The 26,020-nt window shown below is 37.8% G+C and overlaps 1 protein-coding gene across 1 annotated transcript in view; it reads right to left on the bottom strand.

Moving 5' to 3' along the window:
• RLF (RLF zinc finger) overlaps positions 1–26,020 on the bottom strand; it is a 94,733-nt gene that overhangs the window by 42,310 nt on the left and 26,403 nt on the right. Inside the window, exons 2-5 of the mRNA XM_059135563.1 lie at positions 20,478–20,632; positions 19,325–19,406; positions 15,271–15,403; positions 1,298–1,500 (exon numbers count right to left, since the gene is read on the bottom strand). Coding sequence (XP_058991546.1) covers positions 1,298–1,500; positions 15,271–15,403; positions 19,325–19,406; positions 20,478–20,632 — 573 coding nt within the window. The remainder of the gene's footprint in view (positions 1–1,297; positions 1,501–15,270; positions 15,404–19,324; positions 19,407–20,477; positions 20,633–26,020) is intronic.

Here is a 26,020-nt window from a genome sequence, read left to right as displayed (position 1 = left end):
AGTTATCATTGGTAATGAAAGCAAAGGTGTGCATGCATAGATACAGGTACCGGAACGGAACAGATGTCATGGAAGCAGCTTATGGAAATTCTCTTTGAACTGCCTCAGTTTCCTCAGAGAAATAGGGAGAAAGTTCATCAATGGAAAGTGCAATGGGGCAGAAAGCATTCCAGTATTGGTTTGAAGAAAAATGACAAAGTATGAAATAGTAATCTATGAAGTGGAAAGAGAACGGGCTTTAAAAAATTTAATGTGACTGACTGGTACAGCAAAGACATAGAGGCAGTAAAGATTTAGGGATAATCAGGATGCTGGTTAGTCAAATTAAGTACAATTAAGGGAGAAACCAGTAGAGAAAGTGAGGGACTGGTAATTTTGACTGACTATGGAAAAGCAGAGTAAGGAGGGAAGTGAGTACATGAGAAGGATGAAGGAGAGTGACACAGGTGAAGGATCAACAGATTTTTGGTCCTGGGGAAGGAGGGAGGTAGAAAGAGAGTTGCATTTGGAGTAGGAAATTATATATAAAACTGTAAGCTGAAATTGTCATTAAAGTTTAAGAATTACTATGTCATAAAGCCAGACCCTTGGGATTCTTACCTTTAATAAGAAAAGTTCAGTGTACAGGTAAAATGAGAATCCATGTATCAGATCTAAGAGAATTATAGGTAGATGATGGAACATAGCTAGGAATTCCTCATCTTTCTCCATATAATTTATCAAAAACTATTAGAGAAAGCAAATTCCAACTTTTTAAAAGACAATGATTCAGGTTAAAAAAATGCAATCTGACTGATAAAATAGGTTTTTAAAAAGACTCAACTGTTCTTATTTTCCATGGTAACCAGCTTATCCACTTAGTAATAGCTCAAAATGTATTCATGGGTTCTAAAGTCCTACACTTCTCTGCTTACACTTACATGTATGAAGTAACTTAAACTACAGCTAAGCGCCATTCTGTTTAGTTTATCTTTTGATGTAATAATTTCTACATTCCCCAAACACAGAGAAATCAATTTAAAAAAATAACTTTACATTTAAAGATTTCAAAGCAAATCACTGCCCAAACACATAAATACCCATCTGCATATTCTCTACTTTTAGAATCCACCTACAAAACAAACTTTATATTCCAACCGCTGAACAGTTATATGCAATTTAAAATGGCACTTTTCAGTAGTCAGAAAAAACATGAGCCTTGGTTTTCATCCTGCCCTTAGTAACTACGAACGACAAGAATTTGTCAAAATCTACTTAGTAACTGTGAACGACAAGAGTGCTTATTTGCTTTACTCACCTCCTTGATGGCATCTTCATTAGGGAGAATGGAACATAAGCATGTGATATAGGCTTGCTGAAAAGATGACACATTTGAAATTTCTTTAGATTCTGCACACAGTTTTGATAAAGCAGTGGCCTGAGGGATGCAGTTAGATTTCAACAAGTGTTTTATTCGCATCTGCAGAAAGGAAGGTCCTTCTTGTGCAATCAATTTATTGACTAGAAAAAAGGAAAAATAAAAATTTGGTAACATTACCTCATAACACATCAAGGTTAAGTTCAAAGTGATCAAAGTTTGATACCTTCTGTTGCTGGTTAGTTATATCAGCTGAGTAAAAGTTCAGCTGATATAACTTGGGAAATTTATTCTGATCTCAATACTCATCTAATAGAGCATAGAGCAAAATAAATTAAATTTGCTAATGATTCCCACCTTACTGAGTAGTTTTATTCTGAACACCAAAATTCTTAATAAAATTACTAACATTTTATCAAAATTAATTATTTGACTTTCTCCTCCCTCTCTTCTGATTAGGATATTAAGGAATACGGAAAGGATCTGTAAGCACAAGTGCAAGAAAAAGAAGTAACCCATGGAACATTAACAACTACCATGTGAACACTTTTATGAGGTACCAAGCTTTAGGCTGAATGTTTCTATGTACCTTTCATTTATTCTTCACACCACCACCAAGGCAAGTATTATTATCCCCACTTTAAGGTTAGGAAAATTAATATTCAGAGAAATGAGGTAACTTGCCAAGGATTCCAAAGCCAGTGGTGTTCTTTCCTCTAAACCAGGAATTTCTCAAAGTGTGTTCCACCGACCAAAAGACCTGAGAGATAGTCCTAGAAAAAAAAAGGATTCCTTGGTCAAATCTCTGAACAGTCCTGCAATAAAGAAAACTGTTCACTTTTATTTAACCCAATGTCTCCCAAACTGATTTGACCAGAGAACCCTTTTACACATATTATTAGTACAATGTAAAATATATGTTCCTGGTTCAGTACACACTTTGAAAAACGCTGCTCTGAGCGGTACTAAGAATTAGGCATCTGAGCACTGACTTTTACCGTGTTCAGACAATCCCTCAATTTATGAAAAGCAGATAGTCAACAAGCATATGACATCATTACACACCATTATTTAAAGAATAGAGGTGAGAATATTATATGTCAAAGGCAAGTCAGGAACAAATTGATTTAGGTGTTTCATCTAAAATAGTGCTTCTCAAACTTGAAAGTGCCGTCTGAATAACCAGGGGTTATCTTGTTAAAATGCAGATTCCAATTCAGTAGGTCTGGAATGGGACTGGAGATTTTGCTTTTCTAACAAGCCTCTCAGATGATAACCATGCTGCCTTGCCCACAGGCCATATATGGAGTAGAAATCATTAATATTAATGATAAGCCACTGCAGGGAGAGCCACTGGCCCAGTCTTAGCTACATCAAAACTAACTGCACAGTTTTTTTTTTCCAAAGTTTTATTTAAATTCTAACTAGTTGATCTTCGTCTCTTGAGCGTTGGCCCCCTTGCCTTCTTCTCTTTCACAGTTAAGTGTGGAATAATCATTTATCTCTAGGTATAGGGACTGCTGACCATTCCCAGCATGTGGTGACCCCAACATGACCATCATGCAATGGACACCGTACGGACCCCACCCCCGGCCCCGAAAATGAAAAGTCTGTGCACAATAAGTTGGCATCGGGTTATGGCCGACTATGGGGAAATTTTAGGCTTAGGTATTTTTACAGAATTAAAAGTTCTCTAAGAACACATGATACGGGGCAAAGCCTCTCTCGGACAGCAACAATACATGTTTTAAAGCAACTTTGAAAGGTTAACGGGGCTACTATAAATAAGAACAGCTCCTTAAGCTGAGCACGACCTCTGTAATGGAGGACCAACTCTGGGGTTTGTCAGGGGTTGTTACTAAACTGAAACCAAGGTTCCCTGACTGAGGAACGTTAGATTTAGAAGTATGGAAGAGAACTGGAAAGAATGTGAAACACTGCCATAAACAAGGTAAAAAGGTATACCTTGCTTCTCTTACTATCTGAGGTCTAGTCAGGTCCGCTCTGGTCCCTTTACATACTGAGGACAATTCAAACGTCTTTAAAGAAAAAGAAGGGGAACTACAACTCCTCCGGCTCCCCAAATTTGCCCTTTAACTTCTCAAGTTGGACACAACAAAGAGGAAGGACTCCCTCTTACCCCTGACTAGGAAATTCCACCACCTTGCCCCCTTTGCCCTCCACTTAGTCGATTCTTACTGGGGGCTCTATCTAGCAAGCAATACTTCATGGGACCATTTCCTAGGCTAGAAGTTGGCTGTAAAGATTACATGTGTTGCAATGTTACTTAGACCATGATGGACTTTCTTTACTGTCCATCAATGTCCTCTACTAACTACTTAACCTATAAAATTGGACGATTTCCCCTTTGTAAAACTTCTAGTGTTTTCCATGGGTTAAAAACAGCAGGTTCTTCAAGGCAAGGTAAAATAAGGCATGACCTTCATGGCACAGTCTTTAGGTCCATACACCGGTACCCACGGTAGTCTAGCAGGGAGGAGGGCAGGCCTCCCTCTTATAGGGACCTGTATCAGTGGCAGTGGTCACAGGGATTTTGTTCTGGGGACACCTCGGGTTGGTCTGACACCAGGACCTCTGACATCCTGTGTGGGATGCTACCTGGGAGTCAGGTAGATTTTCTAGGTCATGAACCTTCTGTTCTGTTCCTAAAGACTATCCTTTGGGGTGCCTTTTAACCCACTGGAAATGATTTGGATTGCCAAATTTAGGTAAGGACTGATCTGGGATCTATCAGTTAGATCTCTTCTAGGGCAAAGAGACCTAGGTTACCTAGGGTATTTTCATTGCTCTATACCAGCACTGTAACAGCCTCTTGCAGAACGTGTTTGCCTAGTAAACTCCCTCCTGACATACTGCATGATAATTACCTAAATCGGCCTCCTCTGAGTAAACCCACGTTACTGGAGGAAAACACAGGCTATCCCAGACAAAGGGGACTCCTGACTCCTCTCTGTTTTTAACAGATGTAGGTGCTTCTCCCTCACTTATTTCCCAAGTTAATGGCTATAACTGGAGCCAACTGTGGTTAGTCTACCTGAGGATGAGGACTCTAAGGCATATTCCCAAATAGCTGCTGAAACTCCCTTTCTTTTGGGGAAATTCTCTGTCTTCTGTAGCCTGACATAGACCGTATATTCCCCCTTCTTGGCAGGAAAACATGGCACTTGTGCCTCTGTTGGAGCTGATGAGCTCTAGAACCAGGAATCCTTTCTTCTCTGCCTTCTGGCAGCGCTTTGCCTCTTTTGTTTCCCCCTCCCTTTTCTCTTTCTGCACCACCTTGGATGCAGCCTGTATAACTGGCTTCCAGACCATCCTTGGTGCCTCAAGCACCATGGCTCCAAGATTCTCCGTTCACTATCAAGGAGCAAGAAGAGCGCCCCCTGGACCTAACACCACTTACTCTAGAATTCCCCACCCGTATCTCAGGTAAAAACTGACAATAGGGAATATCCAGATGGAACATAATTCAGTATTTAAAGTTAAGTTAAAATAGTTAAGTTAAAGTTGTCAGTTTAATTAAGATAGACACGTATTTAAAGTTACCAGCGCTGAATATGAAACATCTATTCCACCAAAATCTACTGAAGGCCAAATAAGTTTGTTTTCTCCGCTGCAATTTTTAACAAAAACGTAACTTAAAATGATGGTTAATTGCCTGTCTCAAAGTTTTCATGGATAATTGTTAAAATAGCTTTCAAAGTCTTTAGTAACCTGAAATTTTAAAGTTTTGCTAGGATGGCAAATGGGATTAAATTCACTGGACATCTAGGTTTTTTCCAAATAGGATAAGGTCCTAAATCATTGATTACTGGACATAGGTTTCTGCTTTTCACTACTTACTGAGAAGATAACTTTGTCCTAGGTAAGATTGGTTGTTTGGAAAGAGATGGTTTGGGACAAAATGTGAATGCAAAAGGAAGTTGTAGAAAGTCTGTGAAGGAAAAATTTTTGGAAAGGAATTTTAGGTGTGGTCAGGACAGACTAAGATTAAAATAAAGGGATTTTGTGATTAGATTGGTATAAGACTGAAAATCTGCTATCTCCATAAAAATACAGTTTCTATGTTTTGCCTTTATTAAGTCTTTGACGATCTGTAATCCCATTTAGGCATGCCCTTTAAAACTTACCAAGTTTTTAACAAACTTCCCCAAGATTTAAATCATGAACAAAGTCTTCTTGACTGATTAGGCTTGTTTGGTATGTTACCTTCTGGTATGAGGTCATCAACACTCAATATTCTGGCTACTGAATTGTTTCATGTGTTACAGAAATAAACTGAGTTTCCTTGTCAACAGTATCATAAAGAATTCTCATATCAGATCATTAACAATGTCCATTTCTGGGTTTTCACCATTTATAATTGTTCTTATTCTCTTACAAAATGAGCTTCGTCTTTAAGGAAATTCATATAAAGGACTTAGGACAAATACAGGTATTTGATATCTTTAAAACGTAAAAACTGAAATGGGTAAAAACTTCCAGAACTAACCGAAGATGCATTCAAATTAAGCAAGAATTAGTAACATGGGACTAAATGAACTGAGAGATTATTACAGTTTTGTGACTCTTATTTAAATCATTGCTGACTCTTCTAATGTTTACTCTTCTAGGATTAAAGAAACTTTCTCTTAAGATATCAATGATTTGGGGTGCCTGAGTGGCTCAGTCATTAAGGTCCTGGGATCCAGGCCTGCATCGGGCTCCCTGATCAGCAGAAAGCCTGCTTCTCTCTCTCCCACTCCCCCCTGCTTGTGTTTCCTCTCTCACTGTGTTTCTCTCTCCATCAAATAAATAAAATCTTAAAAAAACAAAAAGTCATCAATGATTTACAGAAATGTGATAAAATATTCATTTGTAAACAAAAGCATTTATGTAAAGCAGTATTTGGGGATCCTCAGTATTCCATCTGACATACTGAGTATGATGATTATGTGAACAACAAGCTGCTCCATCAGTTAGCAGGAGTTCTTAGAGTTGACAATATGCCTAAGGGGAGAAGTCCATTCATAGAGAGAGGACAATTTCTTTTTTTTTTCTTTTTTTTAAGATTTTATTTATTTGACAGAGAGAGCTCACAAGTAGACGGAGAGGCAGGCAGAGAGAGAGAGAGAGAGAGAAGAGAGAGGGAAGCAGGCCCCCTGCTGAGCAGAGAGCCCAATGCAGGACTCGATCCCAGGACCCTGAGATCATGACCTAAGCTGAAGGCAGCGGCTTAACCCACTGAGCCACCCAGGCGCCCCCACAGATAGAGGACAATTTCTTACGGACCCTCTAGTACAATGCTCTTTGTGCATACTGAGCTTGGGAATGAATCCCTGATCAGGGCAATCATCAAGGCTCTTTCGCCTCTATTAAGCAGGGCCTCCCAGAATCCTTTATTGAATTCACCAATAAATTACAGCAAATTATTGGGAGACAAATCAGTCATAATCAGGCTATTATTCAGAGGCACATTCTACCCTTAAGTGCACGATACAAAACACAAAGGGAGAGATATGGATCCTAAAGCACAATTACAGAAAGCACTGCTTATTCTAGATCTTTTTAATTTAAATTCTAATTTTGAAACTCCAGCTAAAGAAAAACATTTTAAACCTTACTCCCCACCAAAAATGCCAGCCCAAGTACTCTGGAAGGACCCAAACATGGGCATTTGGCAGGGACCAGTAGAACTCATATCCATAAGCCTCATATGTGGGCAAGGTTATCCATGCTAGAAATGCTAAACATTACCATGGCCTAGCACAGCCAGAATCCAGGCCCTCAAAAGAGTCACCTGAATCTAGAAGCAAAACAGCTGGCTATCAGGTGCCTCCCCTGTACCCACAAGGCCAAATTCATGACCTGGGGAGACCTTAAGAAGATGACCCAGAAAGCTGAGGAGATTCTACAACAGACTAGTAAACCCTCTATTCCTGAAGACATATTCTTGGCTATGGTATCTGTACTTAACACCAGTTCTACCATGGTATGTATTCTTGTCTTTCTGCTGCCATCTAGGTGCTCCATGTCCTTTTATGGACCTGCAAATCTCCCTCTGGAAACCTGTTACTTGGGCAGATACCCCTTTTCCTATTTTTTTAAAAAAAGATTTTATTTATTTATTTGACAGAAAGAGATCACAAGTAGGCAGAGGGCTAGGCAGAGAGAGAGGAAGAGAAGCAGGCTCCCTGCTGAGCGGCAAGCCTGATGTGAGGCTTGATCCCAGGACCCTGGGATCATGACCTGAGCAGAAGGCAGAGGCTTTAACCCACTGAGCCATCCAGGCACTCCTCCCTCACCCCCGCCTTTCCTATTTTCAACCATGCCACTATCCCTGTTAATCTTACCGAGAGGTTGGGAAGAATCCAAATCCATTAGCTTTCTGAATGAGGCATTATCTGACATCAGCAGACCCAAGTGCTTCTTAGGTCTACTCATTGCGGCTTTATCGTAGCTAACTCAATTATTACTCCCACTAGCCTGTAAGTTGCCTTTCTTCCTCACTCGGTTCAGACTGATGCCTTTGTGGATCAGCTGGCTATTAATACTACAAGAGAATTTCAACTCAACAAACTATCGATCAAAAATATTAGGACATCTTCAACCAATGGGAGCTGCTATTGATTATCTTGGGGAAAAACAAGAAGTCTTAGCCTATTGGCAAGGCCTCTTATGTGACTCAGCTCAAAAATCCATCTGTGTTATCCCCATGTCCCAGAACCAGACCATACATGATTGGGAACAGATAAAGAAGCAAATGCATGGATTAACTTCTGACGTTCAGTAGCTAAAGGATCAAATCCTCACCACATTGATGGTGGTAGGAAATTGTAAGCTTCATAGAGAAGCTCAGTGATCTAACAATCCGGAGTGGCTTAACCTACCCACATGTTTCTCATGGGGATTCTTTGCTATTGTAATAATAATTACTATTTTTCTTCTCATCATAGTCTGCAAAACTAGAATAAATGCCCTATCCACCATCAGAGATGTGAAGCATATGTACACAGAGCAATGTCTCAAGAACTACTTGCTGCCACTTTAAAGAAACAAAAAGGGGGAGATGTGGGGATTAATGTAGAACATGAAATCAGCCATTAACACCTGGCTTGCTAAAACACAGAGCCCCTGAGGGTAGAGAAGGTTTTGGAGAAGGGTTTAGGCCTTTGGAATGCCAAGAGGACTACCTGTCCCCCGCCCCACCCCCAAGCTTTCTTAGCCCAGAACAGCCACTCTGTGACCTAAGAAGAGATGTATACATTGTCCCTTAGGCTATGTTTAGCAGAACTCAAAGAACACAAAGATTAGCATTTCATATCTTTCCCATAAAGGGATCTTCTTAATTCCTATAAGACCCCTTGCCACACATCATGTGCTTGAGAAACAGTGATAAGGATTTGTGATTTTGTGTGCCTAGTGGCTCAGTTATTAGGCAGCTGCCTTCAGCTCCGTGGTGGTTCCAGGGTCCTTGGATCAAGCCCCCCACCAGGCTCCTTGCTCAGCAGGAAGCCTGCTTCTTCTTCTACCTCTCCCTTGTCAAATGAATAAACAAAATCTTAAAAAAGAAAAAAAAAAAAAAAAAGGATTTGGGACTATCCTGAAGGACCAACCAATAAAAGCAGGAGTAAAGAAGCGCAAAGGGTCTTCATCTTTGAGCGTTGACCCCTTGCCTATCCTCTTTCACAGCAATAAACAAAAATTCTAGTTAGTTTATATACAGTGCAATTATTGGTTTCAAGAGAATTCAGTGGTTCATCAGTTACATGCAACACCCAGTGTTCATCACAATGCCCTCCTTAAAACCCATCACCTATCTAGCCCACCCCTGACCCACATCCCTCCATCAACCCTCATTTTGTTCTCCACTGCTAAGTCTCATGGTTTGTTTCCCTCCTCCCTGCCCCAGATTTGTATATTTTATTTCTTTCTTAATTCCACATATGAATGAAATCATATTGTATGTCTCTGACTTATTTTGTTTAGCATAATACACTCTAGCTCTATCCAAGTTGTTGCAAATGGCAAGATGTCAATCTTTTCGACGGCTGAGTAACATTCTATTGTGTATATACATACACACCACATCTTCTTTATCCATTCATCAGTCAGTGGATAATCACTGTCTTTCCATAGTTTGGCTATTGTTTATAGTATTAAACATTCTTTCCAGAAACAGGTAATACCATATATGCACATGACACAAAATTCAAAAGGCACAAAAATGGTGTACAATAAAAGTTGTCTCCTTTCTGCCCTAACTCCAGTACTCTAGTCTCCCTCCCCAATTTCTTGTGTATCATTCCAGAAATAGAATTCTGAGTACAGAGGACCTATTTCTTTTCCCACTAAAATATATCACATAGTTCCTTCTATATAGATAGGTGGAAGGCTCCCACTTCCTGTGGTACTTCAAAAAGGTCTAGATTCTAGAGCTCCAACTCTGCAGATTTTGATTTAGCAGGTGAAGCCTAGACCTGGGGTGGCAGGAGGGGGAGAGGGAGGAAAAAAAGGAGAGAGAGGGAGAGTAGGGGAGGGACAGAGAGAGAGAGGGAGGGAGACTGTATGTGTTGGTTTTAAATTCCGTAGATGCTCTAATATGTAGTCAAGGTCAAAAAGTATGAATGGAAAACAGATCACTTCCACTTGGATTTTTCCATTTTAGTCCACAGGCACTAAATTGAACTCAAAATCCTATCTCCCACTCAAACGGCTCCTCATTCCTCACTTCTATTTTCAGTAATGGTATTCTCTCAACCATACAGAAATGAAATTTTGGCATGATCCTTCCTTACCAACTCTGTCCCTCAATTATTATTACATTCTCATTGTATCCTAGCAATTCTTTTTTAAAGTCTCCAATCTATTTCTTCCATATATTGCCTGCCACATCTGCCAACCCAATATCCTGTTCTGCTTACTGCTGTTAATCTGTCCTACTAATATACTATTCTGCCTAACTTCAGATTCTGCTGTTTATCTGCTGTTTATATGTTGTACGCATATTTACAAATCCTACCATGAATACAGGCATGTTATCTATACAAGCTACCCTCGTCTATAAATCTTCACAGCATTTTACTTCTTTCACCATACTTACTCTTCTCTTTAAGTACAGGAAGAAAGGATTATAGTGTAAAGAAGTTAGTATTTCAGGTTCTGGAATCATCAATGTGAAGCTGAATCATGACTCTGGCACATACAAAGTGGTGAGACCCTTGGACAAATTAACTGACCTCTCTGAGCCTCAAGAGGAACAAATCATAAATGAAATACCAGTAATGCAGATAAGATACTTAGCACCGGGCCAGCAAAGGGTAAACGCGCGACACCAGCTGCTATTATGTTTCCGTCATCTCCCTTCTTATACCATGAGCAATTTGTAAACAAATACCATGTCTCGTTAACTTTTGTATTCCCCATCACACTAAGCATGATTACATTTTTAGAGGAGTTTAATAAAACCATGTATTTAGCAACTGAGTGGTTATCAGTCTTCAGTCATAAACTTTTAATATCTCCTCACCTAGGTTCAAATTCTGCCCTCCAATTTTAACTACGTGGTCTTGGGCATGTGTAATCCCTTACCTGGTTTATGGACTAAAGAGATATGGAAAGCATTAACATGGTGCTTACCACATAACACTCTAAACTGTGGCTATTATTTCTATGAAACAAAACTACTTTACTTAATATACTACAACCAATTACACCACTGTAACAACTTTTAACACAAAAACCAATCTTACATTTTAATTATTTTTTTTTAAGATTTTATTCATTTATTTGACAGAGACAGAGATCACAAGTGGCAGAGAGGCAGGCAGAGAGAGAGGGGGAAGCAGGCTCCCCGGTGAACAGAGAGCCCAATGCAGGGCTCGATCCCAGGATCCTGAGATCAAGACCCAAGCTGAAGGCAGAGGTTTTAACCCACTGAGCCACCCAGGTGCACCTTACGCTATATTTTTTTAAGACTTATTTATTTATTTATTTATTTGAGAGACGGCAAGAGACTACACATGGGGGGAAGGGCAGAGGAAGAGAGAGTCTCAAGCAGACTCCACACCGAGCATAAAGCCCAGCACTGGGCTTGAGCTCATGACCCTGAGATCACAATCTGAGCTGAAGCCAAGAGTCAGTTGCTTAACCAGCTATGCCACCAGGCTCCCCTAATCTTGTGTTTTAAAATTCAAATTATACATCTTAACTTTGTTTTTCATTTATTTTTTTGAAAGGTTTTATTTTAGAGAGAGAGAAAGAAACAGCACAAGCGGAAGCAGCAGAAAATGAGGGAGAGAAAATCTCATACTCCCCACTGAGCAGGAAGCCTGATAACCCTGGGATCACAATCCGAGCAAAAACCAAGAGTAAGACACTTACCTGACTATGTTACCCAGGCGTCCATTAACTTTGTTTTTATTTTTATTTTTTTAAGATTTTATATATTTATTTGACAGAGAGAGATCACAAGTAGGCAGAGAGGGAGACAGAGAGAGAAAGGAGGAAGCAGGCATCCTGCAGAGCAGAGAGCCCGATGCGGGGCTTGATCCCAGGACCCTGAGATCATGACCTGAGCCAAAAGCAGAGGCTTAACCCACTGAGCCACCCAGGCAGCCCTTAACTTTGTTTTTAAAAAGGAAATTCAACTATACATTTCTATATTTAAAATGAAAATAAAGTATACACCAACAAGTCTTATCCTTTCTGTATTTTTGTCATTTTAGTACAAAATAAATTTTTAGAATTTTCATTTATTTATTTGAGAGAGAGAGTACAAGCAGGAGGGAGAGAGAAAAGCCCAAGCAGACTCCCCGCTGAGTACAGAACCCTATGTGGGGCTCAACCCGACCCCAAGATCACATTCTAAGCCAAAATCAACAGTCGGATACTCAACCAACTGTGCCACCCAGACACGGCTAGTACAAAATAATTTTTAATCATATATCCCTTCTTCCATCTAGATTCAACAATTGAACTGTTTTGCAATCTTTCCTTGGTTTTTCTTTTCCTGAGCCATTTAAAAATAAATTGTAAACATCGTGACAGTTTACCTTGTGTATACTTCAACACGTAAAAAATGGTTAACATTTAAGGTCATTAAAAACAGCCTTTTTCTTTTTTTTCTTTTAAGATTTTATTTATTTGAGAGGGGGAGAGAGAGAGAGAGAATGAAAGGAGAGAGGTCAGCGGGAGAAGAAGACTCCCTGCTAAGCAGGGAGCCCGATGTGGCACTCCATCTCGGGACTCCAGGATCATGACCTGAGCCGAAGGCAGTCTTCTTTTTTAACAGGAAAGCCCATTTTTGTTTTTACTGGAGGCTCAAGCGGCACATGACAATTCATAAAATGGCTTCAGAGGTCAGGGGTAGAGGGGGTCACAAAAAATAAACTAGGGTGGGGAAGAAAGGAAATGGTGTAGGAGCTGGTTCCTTGTCAGCTTGATTTAGGGAAAGGAATCTGAGCAAGGATGAAACCCTTCCTTTAACTCTTAGTAGGGGAGAGAGAGAGAAAAAAAAAAGACTGTAGCTCTGGCTCTGAGCCTCAAGGAAAAAGGGGAAAAGCCATTGTTTTGATGTCATAAGATATGGGAAAGTAGGGGAAGGAGGGTGCCAGGTAGGGTAGAAGTCAACTGGAAATACTAGCAGATACCAGATGGTAGCTCTGGGTGTCCTTTGAGTTGGGAGTTGGAATCACTCCATTATGGTGGTGGGGGTCCCCACTGTTCACAGTGGGCTGAGGTCTCCTGGTCAGTGGGCCGCCTGGATCTAGGAAGCTGTTGCCATCACTGCTGCGAGGAGGGACAGTTCCGTGAGCTGACGCTCAGAATGGGAACCATCAGTGTAGCCTTAGGTGGGCTTGGTCTCACCATCCCACCTTCTGTGGGAGGCCACTGGGGATGGAAAGATCTTTAGTACCTGGGCTAAAATCTAGGTGGGAGAACCCATTATTTCTCTGCTGACTGTTCCAGGTAGAAGAACCAACAACTGGTATTTATTACATTCTTTCAGTAATATGCTGTTTTTTTAGGGGATGGGGAGGACACAAAATTCAAGAATTCAAAGCAAGATAAATAAAAATATTTTATTTGTTTATTTCAGAGAGGGAGGCGGGGAGTGAGAGAGGGAGAGAGAGAATGCGGGGGGGGGGGGGGAGGGCAAGGGGAGGAGAGAGAATCTCAAGCAGACTCCACTCTGAGCATGGAGCCCAATGCAGGGCTCGATCCCACCACTGTAAGATCACAATCTGAGCCAAAACCAAGAGCTGGACCCTTAACCTGCTGCGCCACCCAGGCACCACAGGGAAAAAAAAATTTTTTTTAAAATCCAAAATAAATAAATAAATAAATAAAATAAGCAAAAGCATTTATTGAGTTCCTTGGAGGCTAAAAAATGTGTACTTTTATTGAACAGAGGACAATTAATGAGATGACGGTTACTGCTTTCTAGTTTGAAATGAATGTTAATACCTGGGCTACAAGAGCAATGAAGCCATAAAAGAATCTTCCTCATCTCCTGACCTAAAATTAGGGTAAGAGCCAAATGAGAAAGCAGGAAGACTATATAGGTTGCCCACCACTTATATGCTGTTCACAGAATAATTGCTTAGATATGCAGGTGTTCTGTACCCATTCAGAGTCTTAAGATAGTGGGTACTTAATCTTTATTGAATAGAGAGGAGACAAGACGTTAGGAGAGCAGTGCTTCTCCCTATTTTCTTGATTTTTTTCTGTATGAAAAGAAATTAAGTACTGTTAATTTTTGAGACAGGGTGATCTATTTGATTAGCACATCAAGAGAATATTTAATAAAGTGGGGACATTTAATAACCACTCCACCCTTCTTCCTCTTGGGCTTAGGCCTGACTATACCTTGAGTAAGCGTTCTTCTAGGCCTTAGTCAAGCCTCATCTGGACTGGGATCTTCCTAATTCTGGGATTATTCTGAAACTACTTGGTTCTGTCCTCTAAGCAACTTTTATTAATTAGAAAAGTGGTATTTTAGCCTCCATCTGCCTGTACCTACAAAGGGATGAGATTTATGGGGAAACCTCAACAGAAAACAGTAAAACCAACCTTTTTCTACTTAACAGCTTTCTCTTATTCTTTTTTCCCCTAATGAGCGGCAGAATTAGCAGAGAAAAAGAACCAAGAGAAAACTCTGAGAACTCCCATCGCCAATCTTCTCACTATAATAGCATGTGTATAGTAGGTTGTCAAACTTGATAAATGAGTAAGTTAACTGGGATATTCAAATGGTCTGTTTAAGACCTAAATTAAAGACATACCAGAAGTATAAAAACTCTTCTGAACTTCATTTTTGTTACAGAAACATACTTAACAAAATGTGATCCTTTTAATTTTCTACTAACTTAAAGCAAATGAAATCACAATTGGTGGTATCAAATGAGGTAATTTTTTGTGCTTAACATGCAAATACCAATTCAAATCCACAAATCATCTGTTCTTAAACTAATGATTCTGCAAATAAAAATTTTCATTCTTTGCATTTCTCTACAAAATGCTAAATTCCAATATTTCATAGGTTTAAAATGAAAAAGCAATTTTTCTTCATGGTTCTTAGCTATAGTAACCAGTGAAGAACATATGAGCAAAGCTCTACCATATACCAAAGACTAGAAACAGATTATTCATTTGTATCTCAGGAAATTTATATGAACACTGTTACTCAATGAAACATTTTAAAGTAAGTACAAGGAATATTTAAAACACTACCTAAAACAAGAATATTTAAGCAAAACATTAAATGCTAACGGTTAGTTTTTACTACTCAAAGGAGAACAGACTGGGTATAGACACATAGGTGATAAGTCACAAAATTCTAACCCATTAATGAATTATAATACTCTTAGATCTATATCTTCTTTCAATATAGTCAGTAAAGTTTTAAGGCTTACCTTCTTCTGTTTCTACTGGCTGCTGAGACAGAATTTTAAGAAGAACTGGGTTTTTCCACACCCCTTCCTTGGTAACATGAACCAGTATTTGTAGGTTATTATTCCCAAATTCCAATAATGCATCATGTGACTCCTAAAACAAAAACAGCATATCCAGAAAATAGGCTAATAAGCAATGTGAAAAATAGTTTTGCCTTTTCAATGTATCTGAACATCTACAAAAGGAACTACTATCTTGCATTTCCTAAAAAGAAATAAGCAGGAAAAAAAACTCCTCAAAGCTTTGTGAATTCTATTACTATTTTCTTTAAAAAAAAAAAGAAAGAAAGAAAGAAACTAGAATGTATTCACTAAATTAAAGGGCACCTTTAAAATGTTTTCCTAAATTCTCCTTAGGTAAAATTATGACAATTGAATTTACAACCTCACATTACTAAATTATTTTAAGGCCACTGTACAGCTTTCTTTTAAAGGATTCTACAGTACTCACAAAGGCAATTCCTTCTAATAGAAGTATTACTTAATGAGGCCAAGTGATGTATTTTTTCAATGTTTAAATTCTTCTATCAAATGACATTTTAAATGAAAAGTGGCTTTATCTGAAGTCATGGAAAGCCTAGGTTATTAGCTCATTCAATCTCCTCAGAAAACAAATATAATTACCAATAGTTTGTTCTTCAAAATATTTATGTACACAAAGCGTCAAGAGAAAGGGATCAGAAATTTAACTTGACATAAATTATTAAGTTTATGTCTCCACTGTCCTCTATTACTAGTGAGGATTGCTGATTGTTCCCATATTCTAAAATTTTAATTTTTTTTTTCTCATTTTAGAATGCTGAAATTCTCATGAAACATTAAGCTTCCATTTATAGCAATATTCTTTGGAAAATATAAGTTAATGATGTTCACAGACCAAAGAATATAATCTTATATTCACTTAAGTGAAATATAAAAAAATAAAATTCATTTTTTCCCATAATTTTAGTGTCAAAATTGTAGGTTTTTAACACATGCACTCCCAATATGCTGTTACCTTCTCAAGAGAAAGGTTTTAAAATTTAGAACTGACACAGAAAGTGTTATTTCCAATTAACAGTTTACTAAAAGCAGTATTCAACCAATGTTGCAATTTTTCCTTTAAGGGCTTGAACTCTCTTCAGGCTTCTTTCTCCTTAACTTAAGATAACAAGCATTTATTCTACAATGAAAATGAGGATTCTATGTAAAAATTTCAGAATTTGCAGTGTCTGATTACCTTATATGTAAATTATATGTAATATTTAATAGACCCATATCATCACACTTTGGCAGGAAATAATACCATCCACAATGATACACAGAAACTAAAATGAAAGACCAGAGTCTGGGTTAAAAATAAAAACAGCTTTCTGTTTTTCATCTGTTCAAAATACAGTGTATTCTTTTTTTTTTTTTTTTTTTTTAAAGATTTTATTTATTTATTTGACAGAGAGAAATCACAAGTAGGCAGAGAGGCAGGCAGAGAGGAGGAAGCAGGCTCCCTGCTGAGCAGAGAGCCCGATGCGGGACTCGATCTCAGGACCCTGAGATCATGACCTGAGCCAAAGGCAGCAGCTTAACCACTGAGCCACCCAGGCGCCCCAAAATACAGTGTATTCTGCATAAGAATGATGTGTATAATTCTTTGTTACCAACAGGTATATATTACAGCAAAGTTACTTTTTAAAAATTTTTTATTTTTATTTTTTTTTAAAGATTTTATTTATTTATTTGACAGAGAGAGATTACAAGTAGGCAGAGAGGCAGGCAGAGAGAGAGAGAGGAGGAAGCAGACTCCCCACCGAGCAGAGAGCCCGATGCAGGACTCGATCCCAGGACCCTGAGATCATGACCTGAGCCGAAGGCAGCGGCTTAACCCACTGAGCCACCCAGGCGCCCCAGCAAAGTTACTTTTAAAGGTTAATATTAAAATCTTTTAAAACTATGGTAGAATTTTAAGAATCATTTTAAAACTTAAATTTGTTTCTTTTTTTATTTTTTAAGACTTTATTTATTTATTTGACAGAGATCACAAGTAGGCAGAGAGGCAGGCAGAGAGAGGGAGGGGGGAAGCAGGCTCCCCACTGAGCAGAGAGCCCGATGCGGGGCTCGATCCCAGGACCCCGAGATCATGACCTGAGCCGAAGGCAGAGGCTTTAACCCACTGAGCCACCCAGGCGCCCCAAATTTGTTTCTTTTTTAAGGTAAAAAATATACAAGTCCACATCCTGAAATCTGTAATAAAGAAATACTAGCTCAAGAAGTTTAACTTAGTACTATTTACAATAAATTACAGAGATCTGGCCAAATAACTTATGGTGCAACCACGTAACAGAAGTGCAGGCAATCATCAAATAAGGGAGAACTACAGATACAAACTTAGACATACATCCATGATAAAATTAGGTTTAAAAAAGTTGCAAAAAATAGGACCTCGTTTTTGTTTATTAGAAAATCCATATCCATAGGCAAAAGATCTGGAGGGTTACATAAACTGACCATAGTGAATGAGAGTGTTCTGTCTGCAGCCTGCTCTGATAAAACTATTCTCTTACCAAAACTTTCCTCAAAACTATCTGCTGCCTTGTTCATTTATCACTAAAATAAGAAAACTGCAGGGCTTTTACCTTTTAGATTTCAACAGGGACCATGTCTTAGATTTATCTGTACCTCTACTGAAATTCATTTTATTCAACACATATTCAAAAATACATCCTATCTGATAAACAGTGGAAAAAGTTACACAGGTAGAGAGAAAAGGCAAGTATTTTATGTAGGCATATGATCTAAGAAAGTAATAAAGAAATAAGACAGTATTCTCTCTGCAAAGAATACTATTATAAGTAAACAGTAACAACCCAAACAAGAATAGTAAGATTTGCCCTTCTAGACCTTTGTATGCCAGGACAAAACTACTAGCAGGCCTCAAAACACAGTGTGACAAGGTGATTTTACCAGCTGTATGAGTATGTGAGGAATTAGGATCACATTATAGGGATTAAAATAGGCCAAGGACAGGACCAAAAAAAAAATCCTCTTTTCCCCAAAACAAAAAGATTAACATTATTATCATTTCATTTTGGGTTATATATCCCAAAGGAAAGAAATGTCCAGATAATGAAGTATGTATGTTAATATACAAATCTTTACTTGTGCCTATATCAAACAGGTACAGACTACTAGAGTTTGTGTCCCAAGAAGTAGCTGGCAAAAAGCAAGCTCTGGGTATAAATCCTTTGGGCAAGCTAATTAATATTCTCTATGCCTGTCTCCCTGTTTGGAAATGGAGATTCAAATGATCCCTACATTATAAGGTTTGTAATTTGATTACAAGACACAAAACACATAAAAGAAAGCAGTATTTAGTATACAGTGATAACGAATGACAGCTATTACTATTGTGTGTATTTTTTAGAACAGTTTTTCTGTCTCTATCAATGACATGCAAATTTGCCTCCTGTAGTATTTTCCTCCTATCCAATTCTACCCTCCATAACTTGCTGCTTTCTGATGTACTTACCTATTAAGGAAGCTGATAATCAAGCCAATATGAGAGCCAATGTAGCTCTTCTGTAAGTAAAATGCATGAATAGAATCTATGATGACTATTTTGGTTGTCTGAGGGACTCATTATGCTAGACACAATCTCTGAAGTGTTAGGGGAAAAATACTAGATAAGTGTACTCAGAATGATCCAAATACTGTTACCTTATAACTACATACAATTTTATATTTATAATAGCTTTATTCTGTCTAAAAACTTTGCTTTTGTTTTTAAAATTTGTTTCTGAGTAATGAAAACTTGTGTTCATTCCTAAGCTATACAAAGGCTAACAAAACCAAATGAAAGACAAAAACAATTTTTAACACATCCCTTCATTTGGAAGATCTCTTTCTCAAAATTTCATGAACTGAATACCAATATACAATGTACTTGTTTTTCTTCAAAATTTTCCATTTGAGTTTGCTGGGAGAAATTAAGTAGGTGTCTTGGATATCTTAACAAAGACTTTTTCAGCCCAAATCAACTCACCTGTAGAGACTGAAGGAAGAGTACCCAGACTTCACATGGCAGTTCACTTTCAGACACTGAAAGCAGTAATTCAAAACAACTCCTATAATGTAAAATAATGAAGTCAGTATATAAATGTGGCTATACACATGTCAAATACAGTATGATAATGATATTGTATATGTTTCACATTTTTTTGAAATATGCTTCTTACTCTTTAAAATTTTCTTCAACATAGTTATATTGGCTTTTCAACTTTAAAAAAGAGAAAAGAAGAAAAGCCAGGAGGCATTATAAGGACACTGTGGCTTTAAAACATTTGGAAAATAATATATTCCCTCTAGAAATCATATTCCAAGCAGTTTTATTTAGTTTATTAGGATATAAGAGGGTACTCAAATAGGAACCATTCTGATTCCAGAAGACAAAAACAGGAGCTCATGCTACTGTCAATTCAGCTGATAAGGAGATAAATATATGTAACTATCATGTGTGTAGGCTCTTGTCACTTGCAAAGGAACAGAAAGATTGGCAAGATAATTTCTCTACTTATAACATATCAAGACCACCCAGACTAGAAGTTATCCTCCCAAACCATCTGTAAGCTAAACAAATCTAAAAATTGAATAGCTGTTATACCTCTTCAATTTGCAGATGAAAATTATGTGAAAGGTATAATTTTATTTGCTAATAGGCAGCCAAATATTAAAACAGCAGCTAAATTATTATTGACTCAGGCTGGTAATCTTATATATATCCTAATATTTTCTGCTAGTAAAATTTTCTTAGTTCCAATAATCTAACTGAACTGCAGAATTTCATAGTATTTCCCCTCAAGGTGATCCTCAAAGACCACTACAGTTTCCAGATACTCTTGTTAGTTATACTGATCTATACCTAAATAAAGAAACTGTATCATTCTTGGATGCTAAACCTGAGTGAGAAGAGACTCTGGAGGCAATTAAAGATTATGTTGATTATGCTGTCTGGCTAGAGCTTCACTTGTACTTAATCTCCTAGGAACCAGAGTATGAAGACTCAGAGCAAAGGAAATTTCATTCGAAGGTATGACTTCTGGTGCTCTGAATAATGGGATTTCATAGTAAAGAGAAGTCAGACAAACATTACAACCTAAGTACTCAATTTTAACAGTGACTTAAGTACTTCAACTTACAGTACTAATCTGCCAAGCACTAAGAGGACATCTTCACATTCAGTAGTTAAATATGGGCGTGCACTGGCAAAGCTTTGGATGGCAAGTCGATATACCTCCAGAAGATACACCATATGTTCCGAGGCATTCTTGTTGCTTGCATATTGCAATAAGGTCTAAAAAATAAAATTAAAGTATTAATTAAACAATAAAAACAATGAAACAGACAGTCTTTGTTCTCAAATACGTGGTTGCTCCCCTTTTTTCCTAATAAATGCATACAATTTTTTAGTCTCTGATTTGTTTAGAGGATTCTATTTTCCATCACTTCATTAACTGATTCTACTGAGTTAAAGAAAAATCAGAACTGCTATTCTGACACGAGAATAAATCTAAGAGCAAAGCCATAAAATATCTAAGGCTGTTCTCACTAGAGGTCTGGGAGTTTCGATCTCTGAAATTCAATAATGAGTTTCACTACACTAATACATTAAATTGAGCCCCAACCATGTGCCATGGACTGGGTATCCGAGAATAAAACAATGATCCCTGCCTTCTTCAAAAAGACACTTATTCCTAAGTATGACCTCAGCTGTGTAACTCCACAAAATCCATTTTTTTCCTACATAAAGAGAATTGATTTGGCTTAATTTACACTAACCAATTTATGAAAGAATGATATTATACTTGTATTTTTAACTACTTTTATTTTTAAAAATTAATTTGTAAAAATTTTAAAAAATTTAGAAACACATTCTGACTGGGCTAATCCTAACTCTTTGACTGGGGCTACTTCTATAGAAAAGTCTTATTTACAGAGGCAGCTTTATTTTGAGTGAATTACATGTGATTTGAATTCATTACCACTACCACACACCCCCCCCCCACCACGGAACAATTTCTTCAAAAAATTCTAACTTCTTGTCTTTAATTTTTTTGCCCAAAGAACTACAAATAGCTGTGGTAGCATTGCAGGATTCCACTGGATTCTCTGCAATTTTAGTTTCCAAAGTAACAGTCCCTATCTCAGTTCCAATAATTAAGAATAGCCTTGATTACTTTTTTTAAAAAAAAAAGAAAAAAAAGAACCTTAAAGGAAATACATGATAAACAATTATACCATAGACAATAAAAACACTTAGCTGGATTATCTGATTATAAAACTAGATTACCTGGTCTTTGCATACCTGAATGATCAAGCCATTTATTTTAGGATAGCAATTCAATTAATTATCTTGCTACCCTACCACATTTTAGAGATGTGAGCTCCTTCCATATTTTCAGAAGAGCATTATGTCCTCATCTGATCAAATCCCAAATTTTAATTAAAAAAAAAAACCCTTAATAACAGAGGATCATAAAATTCACCCCATAACAATCCTTTTTGCAGCTAAATGAGTACAGAGAAGGAACAATAAGCATAAGAATATGTGCTTATCTGTTATATAAATAAGAGTTTATATAATCTCTGTTAAGAAATTTATTAAAATCTTTGTTAGAAACAAAGCTTGTTTCAAGTCACCAAATTACTTATTGTCTGCACTGGTTAATCTAAAACCAAAGAACTTGACAAATTTATATGCAATATCAGATTTTATGTTCCCTGAGGTCAGATATTATGTGTTATCAATCTTCACAAGCCTAACAATTCTCCACCCACTTCTACCACCACAGAACATTCTCAAGTCTCACTAAATGTTTGCTGATCCATCCACCATTTTATTCACTGGACAAATATTTATGGAGAGCCTACTCTAATCCTACACTGCTAAGTGCTAGGGAAAAAGACATGGGGGGGCCTATCCTCATGGAGCTTTCAGAATGAGTCAACACAGACTGACAGTTGAAACCACACATGCAAATTAACCAGCTGGTGCCTGAAGTATACAAAGAGAAAGGTACAGTGCATACAGATGAGGTGGGTCTTTCCAGTCCACCTTCCCACTCAGAATTTTCCTGACACCATTCTAGTATCTTCTGACCCAATCGTTCCATTAAGACTTCTTCTACAAGTTACACAATTTCAAAGATCCAATACCCCATGGGTATTTATGTTTATAGCTTGCCCTATATTGACTTATACATTCTTAAGTTCCTGAACCTTTTCACCCTCATGTATTAATCCAATTAATATATTCATTATGACATATTGTGAGCATTTAAAGAATTACTGGAACAATTTTCTTCACTATAACCTTTTTTTAAAAATTCAGGATTAAGTTAAATGACTTATAGCCATCCATGACATTCCATCAGAAGCAGTAGAGGAAAAGGGAGGTCTTATTTCTTCTTACAATTTAAATTTTAGACCCAACAAAACTGAAAGAGAAAGGGAAGGTAAATAATAAATTCCACTCTGGGGCGCCTGGGTGGCTCACTCCAGTGCCCCTCCCCTCATCCGAATTCTATCTATATTCCTCACGACATGGTTTCAAAGAGATTGGCAGCATCCTTAACTATTTTCTAAAAATATCAAAGATGGAGCATTTCTTTCTTCTTAAGTTTATTTATTTATTTAAAGTAACCTCTACACCGAGCATGCTCAAACTCACGACCCCAAGATCAAGAGTCGCATGCTCTTCCACCTGAGCCAGCCAGGAGCCCCATAAGAGGGAGCATTTTACAGAATGGTCAAATTTGTATCGCAATTTAAAACTCAAATGGTGCAGCACCTTGGTGGCTCATTCAGTTAAGTGACGCATCCAACTCTTGATTTCAGTTCAGGCTGTTGATCTCAGGGTCTTGGGACTGAGCCCCAGGTAGGCCTCCACACTCAGCAGGGAATCTGTTTGAGATTCTCTCCCTCTCCATGCTCTACTGCATGTGTGTGCATGTTCTCTTTCAAAATCAATCAATCCTTTTCAAAAATGTCATTAAAAATAATAAAATAATAAATAAAACTGAAATGGTTCAAGATGAATATTCCCAATGGAATACTCCTAGTATTTTTGAACACATAGTATAAGCTAGGCATTCTCCTAGGAGCTTTACATGCTACTAACACAATTTACAACAACCCTGTGAACTAGGTGATTTATCACCAGCCCATTTTAAAAATGAGGAAACAGAGGCACCTGGATGGCTCAGTTGTTAGAACATGCAAGTCTTGATCTCGGGGTTTTAAGTTCAATCCCCACACTGGGTGCAGACATTACTTTAAAAAAAAATTTTTTTTTTAAATGAAAAAACAAAAACACAGACAGATTATTTGTCCAAAGTCAACCAGTAATTAACTGCTGGATTCAGGATTTAAATTTGAATTCGGGGTCATCTGGCTCCAGAGCCCACACTTTAGGCTTTGCTTTAGGTCTTCTCAGAAAGCACAACTCTACGACTATTTTAAGTGTACTTTTAAATTCTGCTTTCTTCCCCCTACACACTATCTTTAATATTGTGCAGCAAGCAGTATCATGGAAGTGACTGCTTCTGGTAAGGTTCTGCAGCAATGGAGCTGACTGACATACTGGTGGTTCACAAAAAAATGAAAAGAGGTATCTGGTATTTATCATTAAAGCTACATGTCCTGTGGCAAAAGGAAATCATCACTTTTTTTTTTAAGATTTTAATTACTTATTTGACAGAGAAAGACACAGAGAGAGGGGAATACAAGCAGGGGAGTGAGAGGGAGAAGCAGACTCCCCACTGAGCAGGGAGCCGGACATGGGGCTCAATCCCAGGACCCTGGGACCATTACCTTAGCCGAATGCAGACGCTTAATGACTGAGCCACCCAGGTGACCCAGAAATCGTCACTTTTAATAATAGAAGAGGATTTGCATTATTTCAAATTTTGCACATGAAGTGAGAAACCTTACAGATTTTAATTTTCAACATAGCAGAATTTCCACAATTAAATAAATTTGAGTAAAATGTGACTGCACCATGACAAACAGGCTTCCAGCAAGACAAAGTTTGGCTTCTGCAGTATGGGTCAAGTTTGAAAAAGCAAAAGTAAGAGGAACAGGAGGACTCCAAAGAGACAGCAACATTGAACAAAGTCAGAAATGACTAAAACAAATGGGGTCAAATGGTAACAAGACTTAATAACACCCGGTGAGGAAACAATGGAGGCTTCCCCTGAAGAGACTAAGCTGGGTGTGAGATGAAATAGAAGGGGAGGAAAATGGGCCATAAGATTTAACTACTCTTCTTGAATCTTTCCATTTTGAATTCTAATACCTTTTATTGTTTTGTCATAAAACTAGTATAATTTACTGTTTAAAAAATAGAGAGATGGAGGGGCACCTGGGTGGCACAGTGGGTTAAGCCTCTGACTTCCGCTCAGGTCATGATCTCAGGATCCTGGGATCGAGCTCTGCGTTGGGCTCTCTGCTCAGTGGGGAGCCTGTTTCCCCCTCTCCCTCTGCCTGCCCCTCTGCCTGCTTGTGATTTCTCTCTGTCAAATAAATAAATAAAATCTTTTTAAAAAGAGAGAGATGGAGAAGTAGAAATAAAAATATCAAGAATCCTTACTCTCATTCGGGTAATAGACCACTGTTAAAAAGTAATACTAAGTTTGAAAGGGTTTTTGTTTTTAATAATGCCTCAATAGAACCATTTTAGTGGCATTATACTACACATTGTTTTATAAAATTTTCTCCAACATCAGTATGTTATTGCTGCACGGCCTGTGTTGTGTACCACAATTTATTATCGAATTCTCTGCTTCTGGACATCATGGTTTTAATTTTGCATTATTATAATGTTGAAAGCACTGTTCCAACTTCTTCCATGTATCCATGACAATTTTCTCAAGATAATATCCTATAAATGGAATTCCTGGGTCAAAGGATGCATTATTTTTTAAGGCTTCACATAATGTCAAATTGTGCTCCAGAAAATTTGTTCCAATTTACATTCCTATTATTAGTGTTAAGACAGTGACAAATTGAAAGCTGTCAAAATTATTGTATATTATAATCTAAATATAATTTTTTGAGTATCAACTGGATAGGAGAAATACAATTATTTTGTTTATTCAATTTACAATCATTTCAATACTGGTGAGGTTGTATAAAATTTTCATATATTTCTTTTATGAAATCATTTTTAAAAATTACCATAGCAGAGTGCCTGGGTGGTTCAGTAGGTTAAGTGGCTGCCTTCGCCTCGGTCATGATCCTGGGGTCCTGGGATCGAGCCCCACAACGGGCTCCCTGCTCAGCAGAGAGCCTGCTTCTCCCTCACTCTCTGCCTGCTGCTCTGCCTATCTCTCTATGCTCCTGTGCTCTCTCTCTCTCACCAAATAATAAATAAAATCTTTAAAAAAAAAAAAAAACACCATAACATCTATACAGTGTCTTCATCTGAGTTACTAATAACAGTAAGGAAGAAAGCTTGGATGAGGACAGTTCCAATAGTTAATCTTCCAAAGAGGAAGAAACGTTCTCTAATTCATTCTATGAGGCCAGCATTATTCTGATACCAAAACCAGACAAAGACTAAAGAAAACTACACATCAATATCCCTTAAAAGCACTGATTTAAAAAAAAAAAAAAAAAAACCAACAAAATACTAGTAAACTAAAATCAAGGATATTTTAAAATGCATTAGATACCATGACCA

This window comes from Mustela lutreola, chromosome 10 (assembly GCF_030435805.1).
Source record: "Mustela lutreola isolate mMusLut2 chromosome 10, mMusLut2.pri, whole genome shotgun sequence".
Classification (NCBI taxonomy): Eukaryota; Metazoa; Chordata; class Mammalia; order Carnivora; family Mustelidae; genus Mustela; species Mustela lutreola.
This window is presented reverse-complemented; position numbering and strand designations above follow the sequence as displayed.